We start from the raw sequence: 13,797 nt of genomic DNA, 5'->3' as shown, positions 1-13,797 counted from the left end.
GAAAAAAGCAATCAGAAAGGCCAAGGCCTTGGAGCACAGGGCCAGGCAGGGCCTCTGGGAGGGAGGGCCAGTCACAGGTCAGGGATGAGAAGGGTAGGAATATGATGAGAGGGACCCTGGCCGCCCTGAGAAGAGGCCCTATTGTGACCTTCAGGGCTCAACATGGTGACACTGGAGTGCCATCTCCCAACAAGGGGCTGTGGGCTTGAAAACACCCTAGCTATTGATCAGTAAGGAGCTGTGAATGGGGCTGTGGGTGGGTAGGTGTACAGTGTAGCCAGGAAAACAGAAAGGGAAGGAAGGGAGAGAGGGAGGAAGAGAAGAAGGGTCTCCTCACCCAGGTCCCCCACAGCAAGGGGAGGGGCAAGCCACATGTTTGGACCTCCCAACACCCCAGGGGCTGTCTTACCTCCTGGGCTAACTCCACTCCTGGCTTCCACAGATGCTGCAGGCCCAGCCCCTCTAAATCAAAGATGGCAGTGACTTTCTCCACCTTCTTCCCTAGCTGTAGGAGAATGACCAGAGGTGAGATCCCATGAGGTCAGTGTCCCCGCAGCCCAGCCCAGGGCACTGGCCTGGCATGTTGCAATCCTGCCTGGTTTGGAAGTCTCATGCCAAGAAGCTAGGTGCAGGGGCGAAACTATCCCAAGGGACACCAGGACCAAAGCTTGCCTTCCTCATTTCTGTCCACAGGAGAGTAAATCACGGTCCTTTTTGTCCAGCAGGACTGAAATACCTGTCTCCCTCATGAAATGTGGAGGGTAGAGTGGCCAAGTGGGTCGAGAAGGGCTTTGGAGACAAGTTTGGAAAGGAGTGAATCTTAGCTCCTCCTCATGCTGTGTGCCCTTGGATCTGTTACTGACTTCTCTGGGACTAAGTACTCCTTGGCAGGGCTAAGAGCCAAGGAGCTTTAGAAGGCAGGCCCTGGGTATAGAGCCCAGATCATGGGGTGTGCACAATGCTGTAGGGCAGCTGGGGAGGGTAGCGTGGGGGTCTAGGGACCCCAGTGCCCACCTTCTGAGTCTGCTCCTCACACTGGTGCATGAGCCGCTCACAGCTCTGGTACTTAGACCTGAGTAGATCCTGCTTGGAGGCGGAGAAGAAGAGCCCCTTGAGGTCCAGGTTCCTGACGATGTGGTACCAGACGGGGCTGCCCTCATAGTCCTGGCCACAGATACCACTTGCGCCATACAGTACTAGCACCTGGATGTACAGGAGACGGGGGCTTAGGGCTGTGGCACTGGGTAGGGTGTAGGTTGGCAGGAAGGTGCTTATTCCACTGAGCTATCTTTTTTTTTTGGAAGCAGGGATTGAACTCAGGCCTTTGAGCTTGCCAGGGAAGTGCTTATTCCACGGAGCCATCTCCCGGGCCCCCTAGGGTGTAGGTTGGAAGGAGACTCACTTCCGGGAGCTTCCAGGCAAGGATGTTGTCCAGGTCCTGCTGCTTCCGGAACTCCATGTGCTGCAGAGGTATGACAGGCACTGAAGACCTCTGGCAAGACCTTCAGACCCCAGACCAGGACCCCATGCCTACTGAGAGCCACTGAGAGCCTGTCACATTGCCCTTAGGCTGGGGATGGGGACAGGAGGGGACCCAGTTAGAAGTGGAGAGAGGGAGGAGAGGCCCAGAGAGTTCCAGGTGAGGAAGGCCTGCCCGTGGCCCTACGTCCTTCATTTGCTCCTCAAGTCTCAGCTGCACATGGCCACCTGGAAATCTGCACAGCAGAACTCTGTTCCCTGGGTTCCAGTCACTCTGACACAAAAGCCTAGACACCCTGCAGAGGGCTGCAGGGCCCAGGTGATGGCCTCCACCCCCATGCAGCCTTGTCTCTCTCCGTCCTCTCTACAGTGTGACCTCTGTGTGTTCCTGGAGTACAGCCAGCTCATTGCCACCTCAGGGCCCTTGTACAGGTTGGGCTGCTGCCTTCACTTTTATGTGCCTGCTCTTTTGGAGCACTCATGTCCCCGGGAAATGGCCCCGACCAGCCTTCCTCCCTTCCCTCTTGTCTTCTTCCTCTCTCTCCCTCCTTCCTTTCCTTCTTCCCCTCCCTCTTTCTTCTCTTCCTTCCTCCTCTTCTCTCCTTCCCTCCCTCTTTCCTTCCTTCCCTCCTCCCTCCTTTCTTCCCTCTCTCCCTCCCTCCTTCCCTCTCTCCATCCTTTCCTCCCTCCCTCTTTCCTCTCTTCCTCCTTTCTTTCCTCCTTTCTCCTCCTGTTTTACTCTCTTCAGTGTACTCTCCACTCTCGGGAGTTGTATTGTTTACTTGTTTATCTGGTTTCTTCTGTCTCTTCCCATCACCCCACTTTCCTCTGTGCCCAGCCCAGGTCTAGGCTCACCTTTAGTGCTCAGTAAACGAATGTTTCTGAATAAATGAATGAATGAATGAATGAATGAATGAATGAGTGAGTGAGTGAGTGAATGGGTTTGTGCCTCAAGCCAAAAGTAGGAAATGGGTGCAGACTGGGTTGGGGGAGGCACTGCCCTCACCTTTCGCAGCATGTCCTCCGCTTTCTGCAGGTTGAATCTCCGAGCTGCAATGAGGGGACAGGGCTAGGGTTGTAGAATCCTAAAGGCTCACTTTGGGCACTGTGGAGAGCAGCGCTGCACTACCCTCCAGGCTGGCTTTGCCTCCTCTTACCCAGAGCTCTGTTCTCAACCCCTGAGCCCCCAGTGGGGCTTGGGGAAGAGCCAAAGTAGCCTGAGTCCCAAGGAGACTTGGGTACAGGTGTTTCAGTTTCCTGGGCCCATGATGGCAGATGGGTCCCTCCATGGGCCTTGAGTATGGAAGGAAGTAGAAAAGGAAGGTACTACCCAGGAGAAAAGTAACAAGAAGTGTCACAGGGCCTGGTGGTACATGCCATAATGCCAGCACTTGGGAGGCTGAGGCACAAAGATCACCTCGAGTTTGAGACAACTCTGAGCTATGCAGTAAGTTCATGCCAGCTGGTCTGAACTATGAATGAGACCCTGTCTCAAAAAGAGGGGAGCTGGGGATTTGGGTCAGTGGTAGAGTTCTACACACACACACACACACACACACACACACACTAAACCAACAACAAAATGAGGAGGAGGAGGAGGAGGAGGAGGAAGGAAGGAGAAGGGAGGAGAGCAGGGGAGAAGGAAAAAGAGAAGAGAAGATGTCCAGAGAAATAGCACAAGCTCTTGTCACATCTGCTGTCACTTGCAGGACCTCAGGGCCCCTTTCCTCTCATTCCAAAAATATCAGTGAGAGAGGAGGAGAGCCTTAGAATCTGGTGACTGAGAGTTGCTTATATTAACAGATCACAACCTTTTTGGCTTCAGGTCTTTGACACCACAAAATTATATTCATTTGGGTTATATCTGCCTGTATTTACCATATGGGAAGCTAGAATACAAGAATATGCAGCACATAGTCCCTTAAATTCACAGCAATGATGTCCTTATATACCCCATAGTCTGTAGAAAATCTGATATCCATTTTTTAAGAAAATAAGTAAAAATGCAACTAAGACTGGGGAGTTATCATAAAAACTAGTGGAAACATTAAGAGCAAATGATCCAGAAGGATCTTGGCACCCTTAGGGGTGTCTGTCCATACTTTGAGAACTACTGACTCAGAGTCTGAGTGGCTTAGCATATGTAAGAAGAATAAATTAAAAGATCATTTCTCAAAACTGTTACCAGCCTGTTGTGTGACTTTAGGCCGGTCCCTTCTCTAGGGAGAAGTAGAAAAAGAAGGGGATTTGGGTCAGTTACTGTTCAATTAAGACTGCCTGTGACCTAGTAGTCCCATCTCTGAAGATACATTTGGGAGGCAACCAACTCAGGACCCCCTTCTGTCCCTCTCTGGACAGAAGCTTTCTTTCCCCCAATAAATATATTCTGTTCTTAATCTTTTTTTTTTTTTTTTTTTCTGAACCAGGGATTGAACTCAGGCTCTTGTGCTTGCCAGGGAAGCACTTATTCTACTGAGCCATCTCCCCGGCCCCTTTCTGTTCTTAATCTCCACAGTTCCTAAAATTCATTCTTTGGTTTTAGACAACACAAACTCGGCCCAGGTAGATTTTCAGCTATATTGTGCTAGTAGTCTTACTGGCTGACCATAGTTTTGTCCCACCTCGTATGCCAGTTCCTATGTCTCCCACCTTAGACCCTCCTCAACTCATGGTTTAATGTGATCAAAATCCCTAGAAAACTCAGGTTCCTTGGCAACCACCTTGGGTCCCCTCTGTCCCTCTCTTGGGCAGAAGCTTTCTTTCCACCAATAAATATGTTCTGCTCTTTAAAAAAATACATTTGAGAAAAACATTTGTACATCTGTGTCAAGGGGAGTGTAGAAGTGTTCGTGATAACAAAAATTGGAAATAGCCTAAATGCCCATCCGTAGGGGACTCAAATAAATGATGGTTGTACCATACTGAGAAATTCTATGTAACCATTAGAAAAGACAGGAAAAATTAAGATGAACAGATCTCTGTATCACTATGTCTGATGAGAACACCAAGTATATAAAGTCATATAGCATCATGATTTCTATTTATTGTATCACTTATATTTTTATTGTTATAAGTTTATATTTATACTGTATTGCCTATATAAACATTTCTGCATATGTACATGAAAATACATTGAAAACAGTCAGCAATGTAAGTTTGAAAGAAATGTTTGTACCCCCATAGCCCTAACAGCATTATTGCTGGGTATATAGCAACGTTGCACTCAGCGGTCGATTGCTTACCTAACATGCGTGAGAACCCAGGCTCAGTCTTCAGGACCACAGAAAAACAAAGACAAAAACAATGATAGTCACAACAGCTAAAATATAAAAGCAAGCCAAGTGTTCACTGGCAGATGAATAGCTAAGAGAAATGTTGTGTATCCGTACAATGGGATGCTAGTCAACCTTAAAAAGAAACTTCAAGGGGTCAGGGAGATGGCTCAGTAGAATAAGTGCTTGCCTGGCAAGCACAAGGGCCTGAGTTCAATCCCCGGTTCTGCTAAAAAAAAAAAAAAAAGAAACTTCAAGAAGGAACAAAATTCTGTAACTTGCTTCCACATGGATGAATCTTGAGGACACTGTGCTGAGTGTTATGGTTTATATTTACATACGACTTCTAATGCCTCCTGTCATTTTGATGGGGCTTTTGGGCCATTATTGGGTTACAGGTGTGTGATACTCATCACTGGGTACCACTGGGTCATCCACAGACAAGTTTATAGCTTAGTGTGATGTTGGGAGGTGGAGCCTCGTTGGAGGAGGTGGATCACCAGGGGCGTGGCCTGCGAAGGTCCATCTTGATTGGTCTGTCTCCTCTCATCATGTCATGAAGTTTTTCCTTGGCCAAGAGCCTCTGCCATCACTGCCCTGCCTAGGAACCAGCTAGCTATGGACTGAAACCTACAGAAACTGTGAGCCAAAATAAACCCTTGCTCCCTAGATTTGTGGGTATCAGGTATTGTGCTTCAGGGACAATAAAATAACTAAGACACTAAGTGAGTTAAGCCAGGCACCAAAAGATAAATACGGTGTGGCTCCATGTATATGAAGTATATAGAGCAGACAAAATAACAGAGCCAGAAAGTGGGATGGTGGTTGTCAGGGATGGAAGAAGAGGAAGTGAGAAGTTAGAGTTGAATGGGGACAATTTCAGTTTTACAAGATGAAAAGAATTCAGGAGATGGATGGTGGTGAGAGTTGCACAAGGCTATGAATGTACTTAAAAATGGTTAAGAGGGAAAATTTCCTATGTATTTTGCTTCAATTTAAAAATTGGAAAAAATAGGTAAGATAGAAACTGGTGATAATGTTGACTTTCAAAGGCCGCAGAGACGTCACTGTTATTGATAAGGTGATCATTTGTGTCTTCATTACTTTTCTCATTGCTGAGACAAAATAGTCGACACCCATAGTTAAAGGGGAAAAGGCTTACTTAGTTCACAGTTCATAGAGTTCCTAAGTCCATAACCATCTGGCTCCAAGGCAGGAAGTATGGCAGACAGGTCTTGAGATAAGAAACATTCACAGCAAGTGGAAGACAGCAAAAACAAGCAAGCAAGGCGTGACCACAGCTCTTTCTAACCCTTATATCCTACCCGGCTGCTCAGGGCAGGTAGCCCTCACACCCCTATTCCTGGTTCCCCTTAGCCTAGCTTTGCACCATGAATCATTTCCAGTGCCACACACTCTCAGTCCAGTCACTGACAAAACCCCATCTATGACTCTGTGAGGCTTTGGGGGGACATCTAGACACAGCCATAGCAATTTGCAATGAAAGTATGTTCACATTTTTCTCCTATCATTAAAATTAAAAAAAATAAAATAACAACAGGGCTTTTCACTACTGTGTATTGGGCATCCTTCTGTAACCATAACAAATCCCTCAGATAATTTACTTATAAAGGAAAAGGAGCTAGATGTGGTGGTGTCTACCTATAATTCTAGAATTCAAGAGGCTGAGGCCAGTCTGGGCTACACAGTGAGCTGGGGCTAGCTATATGATGAGATCTTGTCCCCCAAAATGAAAAACAAAAAACAGAAAAATTTTATTTTGGAGCAGATGTCTGAGGAAAGTTGCTCAATTTGCAGCCAGAAATCAAAAGAGGAAGGGGCCACCCAGCCTCATCTCATAAAGAGTTCACCACTTAGTGTCAACTGGGGCCTAAAAACACATGACATTTGGGAGACATCCAGGTCCCTGTCATAGTTAGCAGCCACTTTTCAGTCTTTAGATATATAACTCAACTCTTTCGTGGTGCACATGGGCCAACTTTGTCCAACTGAGAAGGTAGAACAGCCAAGTTGGGGACAGAGAGTCACCTTCCAATATATTCTAGAGTTCTGCACCCTTTCTGAGGAAGAAGGGAAATGTCAGTGACCTAAGGCAAAGTTCTGCAAATAGTGAACAAAACAGTTTAGAATATATGAACCTGATTGTGTTTTTAAAACTTGCATGTTAATTTGCCTCATAATCATGTCAGATTACCAATGATTTGTGTAAACCTTTTTCGTACTTTCCCCTCCCATACCTTCCAGATTTTCCATTTTTTTTATTGTTATTATTTTTAAATGTATTTGGTTGTTACAGGGTCTCACTATGCATCTCAGACTTGTGGTGATACTTCTGTTTCCAACTTCCCCTGCGCTGGGATTACATGTTTGCGCCACCACGCCCACCTGGACTCTGACTGGCTCAGCCTACCGTGAGGGCAGTGCTCACGCAGCGTGCAGTACTGGGGATCAAACCGTGATCTTGCCAAACAGGTGCTTTAGTACTCTAAGCTATCTTGATGGCTCCATATATCCTTGTTTTATAATCATAAAAATATCCAATGTATCTTATAAACAAACAGGGTCAGTTCCCAGTGGTGCCCAGAGACTGAAGAGATCTTCAACACTTGAACCCTTGGGAGACAAGCCATTTCAACCATAGCAAATTTGCCACCACATAAGAAAAGACTCCCAAATGGAGTCCCCAAGTTCCAGGTCCAGTTCCATCTATGAGCCTCACCAGATGCCTGGGACCTGGGACAGAAGGCCTCTGCTGCTGAGATTGTTGCCTCGGCTGTTTACAGGGAAAATAGCTGTCCAGGCTGGTCCCCACTTTTCTCTTGCGGAGCAACCTTGTGACTCTTGGCTCACTCTGCTGTATTTTTTTTTTTTTTGCTTGTTTGTTTTTTCTTTTTTCTTTTTCTGTGTGTGTGTGTGTGTGTGTGTGTGTGTGTGTGTGTGTGTGTGTGTGTGTAACCAGGGATTGAACTCAAGCTCTTGCACTTGCCAGGCAAGCACTTATTCTACTGAGCTATCTCCCCGGCAGCTTGTTTGTTTTTTAAGACAGGAATTCACTATATAGTCCAGGTTGGTCTAGAACTCATGATCCTCCTGCTGTGAACTCCTAAGTCTATACCCGGTGACTGATTCTACTTCTGATCTGCTTCTTCCAAGCACCCTTGGCTGCTGAGAACCATGTGGTTTTATCTGATCCCAAGGACCTCAGGCTTGTCCCCACATTGGCTTCATTTGGGCATCAAGATGACAAGAGAGAGGAGCTAGTTCCTATGAACAGGCCAGAAAACGGTTTCTCTTTCCCTCTGAGGGAGCCAGTCACTATGTTGTGTATACACTCAAGCAGTCTAATATGGGGAGGGGGGGTGATCCCCTGAGGTGGAACTGAGACCTCCTGCCAACAGCTGGCGCTGACTCATTAGGTACATGCGACATCTTGGAAGCAGATCTTGCAGACCCATCAAACTCTTATTTGGCCACAGGCTGCCACATCTTGGCTGAAACCTAACAGGCTTCTAGAATCAACCACATAAATCTTGGCCATGGAAAACTGGGAGATAATACATGTTTCTTCTTGATTAAAATAGCTCTGTTGGCCAGGCGTGGTGGTGCACACTCGTAATCCCAGCAATCGCAGGCTGAGGAAGGAGGATTGTTGGGAATTCAAAGCCATCCTGTGCTACAAGGGTGTGTGTTCAAGGCCCTGGACTACAAAGTGAGCCAGTGCCTCATAAAATAAAATAAAATAAAGCAGTTCTGTTTTAGAATACAATGACCCTATCCTCAGAATCCACTTCTGTCATTCAAACAATGAATGATTTTGATCTATTTGGTAGATAAAAAATATCTGAAAAAATAAATTGCATCTGTATTAGACATGTGTGGCTTTTCCTTGTCATTATTCCCAAAGCAGCACAACATAATAACCATGTCACACGTACATTGTATTAGGTATCCTAAGCCATCGGATGATGCAAGGAGGATGGATGTGGGCAGGTTACATGCCAATACTATGCCAATTTATATGAAGCCCCTGAACACCTAGGCTTTTGATGTCCTTGAACCTCCCCCTGCAGATATTAATTGGATACTAAGACTGACTTTATTGTTACACAGCACAACACACTGGTACACACCTCTCATGTGCCCCAAGCCTCACCCCACCCACCCTCTACCTCACCTCGGAGCCAGCGGAGGAGGAAGAAGTCATCAGAACTGGGCAGGGTGGACAGCACCTCCTGGATGTTAGCCCGGAACTGTGAACAGCAGGGAGAGGCTCGGATGTGATCCTGAGGCCACCAGGGGGCCGGCCAGCCCACTCTTAGCCTGCAGGCTTCACCTATCCTTAGGGAACAGGGTGTTGGAGCAAAAAGGGCCCGATGAGCCAGAGAGAGCCAGAAACTGGGCCACTTGGGGCAATTATTTTTCTGCCTCCAGGAAATGAAATAATAATGAGCCAGCTGCACAAATCTTCTGAAAGGATTAAATGTGGATGAAAGGTAGAGAGGACTTACAAACCTGACACTTCTCCCAGGGATGTGGGGACAGGCAGTGACCCTAGTCATGGCCTTGATGTTTATCCTCAAGTAGTCTCCAGGTCAGGTCAGGTGAAAGGGTGAGCTACAGGGAATGTGAGGCTCAAAGAGGTTGAGCAACTTGCCCGGGGTCACGCAGCCAGAGTGGCAGAGCCAGTAGGCGCATCACAAATCTAGATCAGAGCCCATCATCCAGGCCCACGTGAGAAGTGGCTTGGCCTGGCTTCAGAGAAGATCCTCTCTCAACCAGTTCCCAGGCATTCACTGGGACAGTTCAGCTGGCCCAGGACCACCATGTATGGTCTGTTCTTGGGTGGTGGCCCTACCTTCATGATGGGTCAAAGCCAGCCTCCAATGCTGATGAATCCGGAAATAGACAGGGCACACTGTCCCCAGGTGTCCTTGCCTGAGTCATTTCCCCTCTCCCTGAGTCTCTATCACCTTGAACTCCAAAGGGGCCACAAAAGACTGTCTCCTCCAAACTAGTTGATAACTTTTGTGTGTGTGTGTGTTTATTTTATTTTTTTTTAGTGTGTGTTCATTTTTATAGTTCTTTTTGATAACTTTTATCTTTGGGAATATGAAGGGCCCTTTCTGACCCCAGGCTGAACAATAAATTAATCCTGATAGTGCTGCTATTTCTGTTCCCTGAGGTTGGAAATAGTGATGTTACTTGATTAGGCAAGGCCAGCAGCTTTTGATTCCAGTGGTTTTTTGTTTTGTTTTGTTTCATTCTGTGAGTGGAACCCAAGGCCTTATGCATGTGAGGCAAATGTTCTCTCACTGAGCTATGCCCCCTGACCCCTCCAGATCATTGTAAGAGGTCGACCCCTGGCCTAGACCAAATGTCATTCTCCCAGTGCTGATCCCCTTGGGGCAGGACTCAGCCTGGTCATGCCTTCTGGGCTCAGGGAAGTGTGTGGACCTCCCTGGAGTCCCACATAGAATCATGAGACAAAGACTGAATGCTTGACCTCTAAGGAACTGCCCTGTGCTAGAGAGGAACCACGGCCTGCTCCTGCCTCCCCCAGGTTACAGTGGAGAATGTGGCCGGCACGACAGCCCCCTGCTGTGGGCCAGTGTCTCACAGCTGCAGTATCCAACACAGAAACCATAAATGGCTGATAGGGCTAGTCTACGTTGAGATTTGCTGCGAGTGCAACGCACAGAATTCCAAATGCTTAATTTAAAAAAGCCACTGAAGTAATTTTTTGCATTGATTACCTACTCAAGTGATTGTAATTTGGTTGCATTGTTACAATATATTATTAAAATTAACTTTGGAGCTAGATGTCTTGGTGCATGCCTATAATCCCAAGGCTCAGATCCTAAGGTAGGAGGATCTTGAGTTTGAAGTCATACTAGAATATGTGGTTGCAGGCCAGCTTGAACTACACAGGGAGACTGGGAGACTGGGTCTCAAGAAAAACATTTTTTTCCCCCACTTGTTTCCTTTTAGTTTTCAATGTGACTAGGAGACAATTTTAGTGACATGTGTGGCTCACATCTATGGTTTATGTTATATTTCCATTGGTTAGTTTAAGAGTAGTTTCTGGCCAAGAATATTTTAGAAATTAAGAAGAGCGGTCAGGTATGGTGGTGCACACCTCACACTTAGGAGGCTGAGGCAGGAGCATTGCTGTGAGCTCAAGGCTAGGCCTCCACTACATAGAGAGACACTATCTCAAGAAAAAAGAAAAAAAAGAAAGAAGAAAAGAAAAAGTTAAGGGATTCAGAACTGTAGAGGGACCTCAGAGCAGAAAGAGAAACTGAGGCTAGTGGAGGTCTCTCCCTGCCACCACTCACCTGGGCCAGCGACTTCTCCTGGGATGGGCTCAGGTCACCTACTTGTCCACTCATGCTGCTTATGGTGTCAGGGCTGGGATCCAGCTCACTGTGCTTGGCTCCAGGCCTGCTCTGGGGCTCCCTGCAGCCTGCCTGCCTTTTGCCAGGCTGGCAGCTCCCCCACGCCCACCTCTGTCCAGAAGGCCTGCCTCTTCCTGCTGGACCTCAAGTCTTACCTTAGGCTAATTGATAGGGGCTGTCCCTTGCTAGATGCCCGAGGCACTGTTCCCTCTGCTCTAACTGCCTGGGCCAAATCCTCATTTGTAAAACAAAGGTGGCGTTGCTTGCCTCAGCAAGCTGATGTGGGCATGGCAGCATTGACACCACCCATTCACCCACAGGGAACAGGCTGTCCAAGTCACTCTCAGTCCCTTGGGCCCGACTTCTGTGCTCCCATCGGATGCCTCCTTAAGATGGGGAGGCCACCACTCACCCCAGTGAAGTCACTTGTCCGTCACACAAAATACAAGGTAAATGTTTAAAATTTAAATTATTGATCCATCGATTGATTGATTGATTGATTGATTTGTTATAGGGTCTCGCTAGTGATCCTCCTGTCTCAGCTTCCTCGGCTCTGGGATTACAGGTGTGCACCACCATGCCAGGTTTCAGTAGCCAGCAAGGCATGCAGTACCAGGGATCAAAACCAAGCCCTTGTGCTTGCCAGGCAGGTGTTTAGACTGCTGAGCTGTCTCCCGAGCCCCAAAGTTTAAATTTTTAAGAAGTTATAGTAGAAAGACACATGATTGTTCATCCCTCTCAAAAATACTCTCCTTCACTTAGAAATCCCTTACATGTGGTCCTTGCTACTCTCTGACACGGTGCTGAAAGCCCTCTTTTGTAAATGTTCTTATGAAAAGTGATCAAAAATATGCCAAATGCTGCTGCTGTGTGCCATTCATCAGAAAGTTAAAGTTCCCAGGAACAACACAATGTGTCTCACTATCTTGTTCATGGGATCTGGCACCGCATGATTTCTGGATTTTCCCACATTCAAAATGACCATGAGGTAAACACTGGACTGATTCAGGATGTCACCCAGCCACAGGAGGACAACTGAAGACTCTCAGGAAAGAGGACTTTCACAACTGTTTTAGAAAGTGGCCACTGGATAAATGTGTTCAAAGCAAAGGGGAGGATTTTGAGGGGGCAATATGTCTTTTACTGTTAATAAATTAAAAATCGAAATATCCATCATATTTTTGTATCATGCCTGGTACTCCAGTGTGACCCAGGCTCTGTCTATCAGCTGACAGATCCAGAGCAATCACCTATAATTCAGCGCAGCTGTCGGTGCACCTGGCTTCGGTGTTGCGGAAGATGCTTTGCAGGCCTGGGCCCAAGCAGGTGAATGTGTGACTCTGAGCTTATCCGCATAAGCCTGGGAACCAGGGTGGGAAGCACGCGTGAGCCCCAGGCTTCGTCGGCACACACCACCCTCGGGATCACTGTGTGTGTCTAGTGCCTGACAAGTACTGTGCCTTTGACTTAGGCTGACTGCCCACAGACAGGAGGATGGCCCTGGTCAGGGAATATATTTGGGAGGTTAGTCCAGGAAACAGAAGTAGGAAAATGCAGAACCGAGACAAAGGTTGAGAGGTGGCTGTACTTGAGGATTAGTGGGGAGGACGAGGGCTCCATCCCTGTGTGAGCTTTTGGAAGCCAGCGAAGAACATGCCCAAGGGAAGTGGGATCTGCCCAAACAATAGGTCACTTTTGGTCTGAGGTGTGCCAGACTCTGAAAACCAGAGACAGGCTTGGGACCGAGAAACACAGGTGCCAGAGCTGGCGGCGACAAGGTTGGGAGGAGAGGGGCAGGAGGGCAGCTGGCACTAAGCAGGGACCATTCAGGGGGCTTCTTGCCAGGTTCTAGGCTGAAAAGCTTCATGGGCCTTTCAGCCTCCGACTCTTCCTCCGTCTCTGACAATGCCTGGAAAAGCAAGCAGTGTCCTCGAGGCCACACAGCAGCTGGGTGACAGTCAGGCCTGTCTGGACTTGGTACTTCCTCAGAAGCCATAGCCTGCGCACCTGGCACTAGGGAGCACTTGGGAGGCAAATCTGCATCGCCTGTGGGTGGGGGTGGTGGACCTTCCCTGTGCGCTACAGGCCCCCACACTAGAATTTAGCCACAGGGACAAGTGTAAGGACTGCCCCCTCTTCTCCACCTTGGACCCAATCCCAGCACATTCGGCCCACATTCACCTTTTTTTTTTTTTTTTTGCTGTACTTTATTTGAATTTATTTACTGTTAAATTTACTCCCATGCTCTGATTTTCATTTCTTTTCCTTCTAGGGTGTCTTTTTCTTCTGCACAAGTTCGTCTTTGGGTTCAGAGACAATTTCAGGAAAGTTCCTCATGGTTTGGCAGGAGGAGCTCGTGGGGGAGGAATCTCAGTGAGAACTCACTAAATGGGGCAAATCCTGGCTGCTTTACTCACTTGTGTGTGTTCATCGTCCAAATAATGTACACTGCTCAGCACAGGACTCTGCCTTTTTAAGCACACACACAGTAGAAATGGAGGGCTTTCCTTGGGGGCCATCAACCTGCGCCCAGTTCAACTGTTTGTCTGGACATACCTACAAGTGCCACCACTGCAACCATGGCACAGTGTCCCCTCCCCTCAAAACCAGCTTTCGAGTACTTCCCTGCC

The 13,797-nt window shown here is 47.6% G+C and overlaps 1 protein-coding gene across 1 annotated transcript in view; it reads right to left on the bottom strand.

The window, feature by feature from the left end:
* LOC101582557 (putative SEC14-like protein 6) overlaps positions 1-9,011 on the bottom strand; it is a 14,451-nt gene extending 5,440 nt beyond the window's left edge. Inside the window, exons 1-5 of the mRNA XM_023705792.1 lie at positions 8,947-9,011; positions 2,486-2,529; positions 1,403-1,462; positions 1,015-1,203; positions 410-505 (exon numbers count right to left, since the gene is read on the bottom strand). Of these exons, the coding sequence (XP_023561560.1) occupies positions 410-505; positions 1,015-1,203; positions 1,403-1,462; positions 2,486-2,497 (357 nt within the window). The 5' untranslated portion in view covers positions 2,498-2,529; positions 8,947-9,011. The remainder of the gene's footprint in view (positions 1-409; positions 506-1,014; positions 1,204-1,402; positions 1,463-2,485; positions 2,530-8,946) is intronic.
* Between the last annotated feature and the right edge of the window lie 4,786 nt (positions 9,012-13,797).

The sequence above is a fragment of the Octodon degus genome, unplaced genomic scaffold, assembly GCF_000260255.1.
Source record: "Octodon degus isolate 3935 unplaced genomic scaffold, OctDeg1.0 scaffold00230, whole genome shotgun sequence".
Taxonomy (NCBI): domain Eukaryota; kingdom Metazoa; phylum Chordata; class Mammalia; order Rodentia; family Octodontidae; genus Octodon; species Octodon degus.
This window is presented reverse-complemented; position numbering and strand designations above follow the sequence as displayed.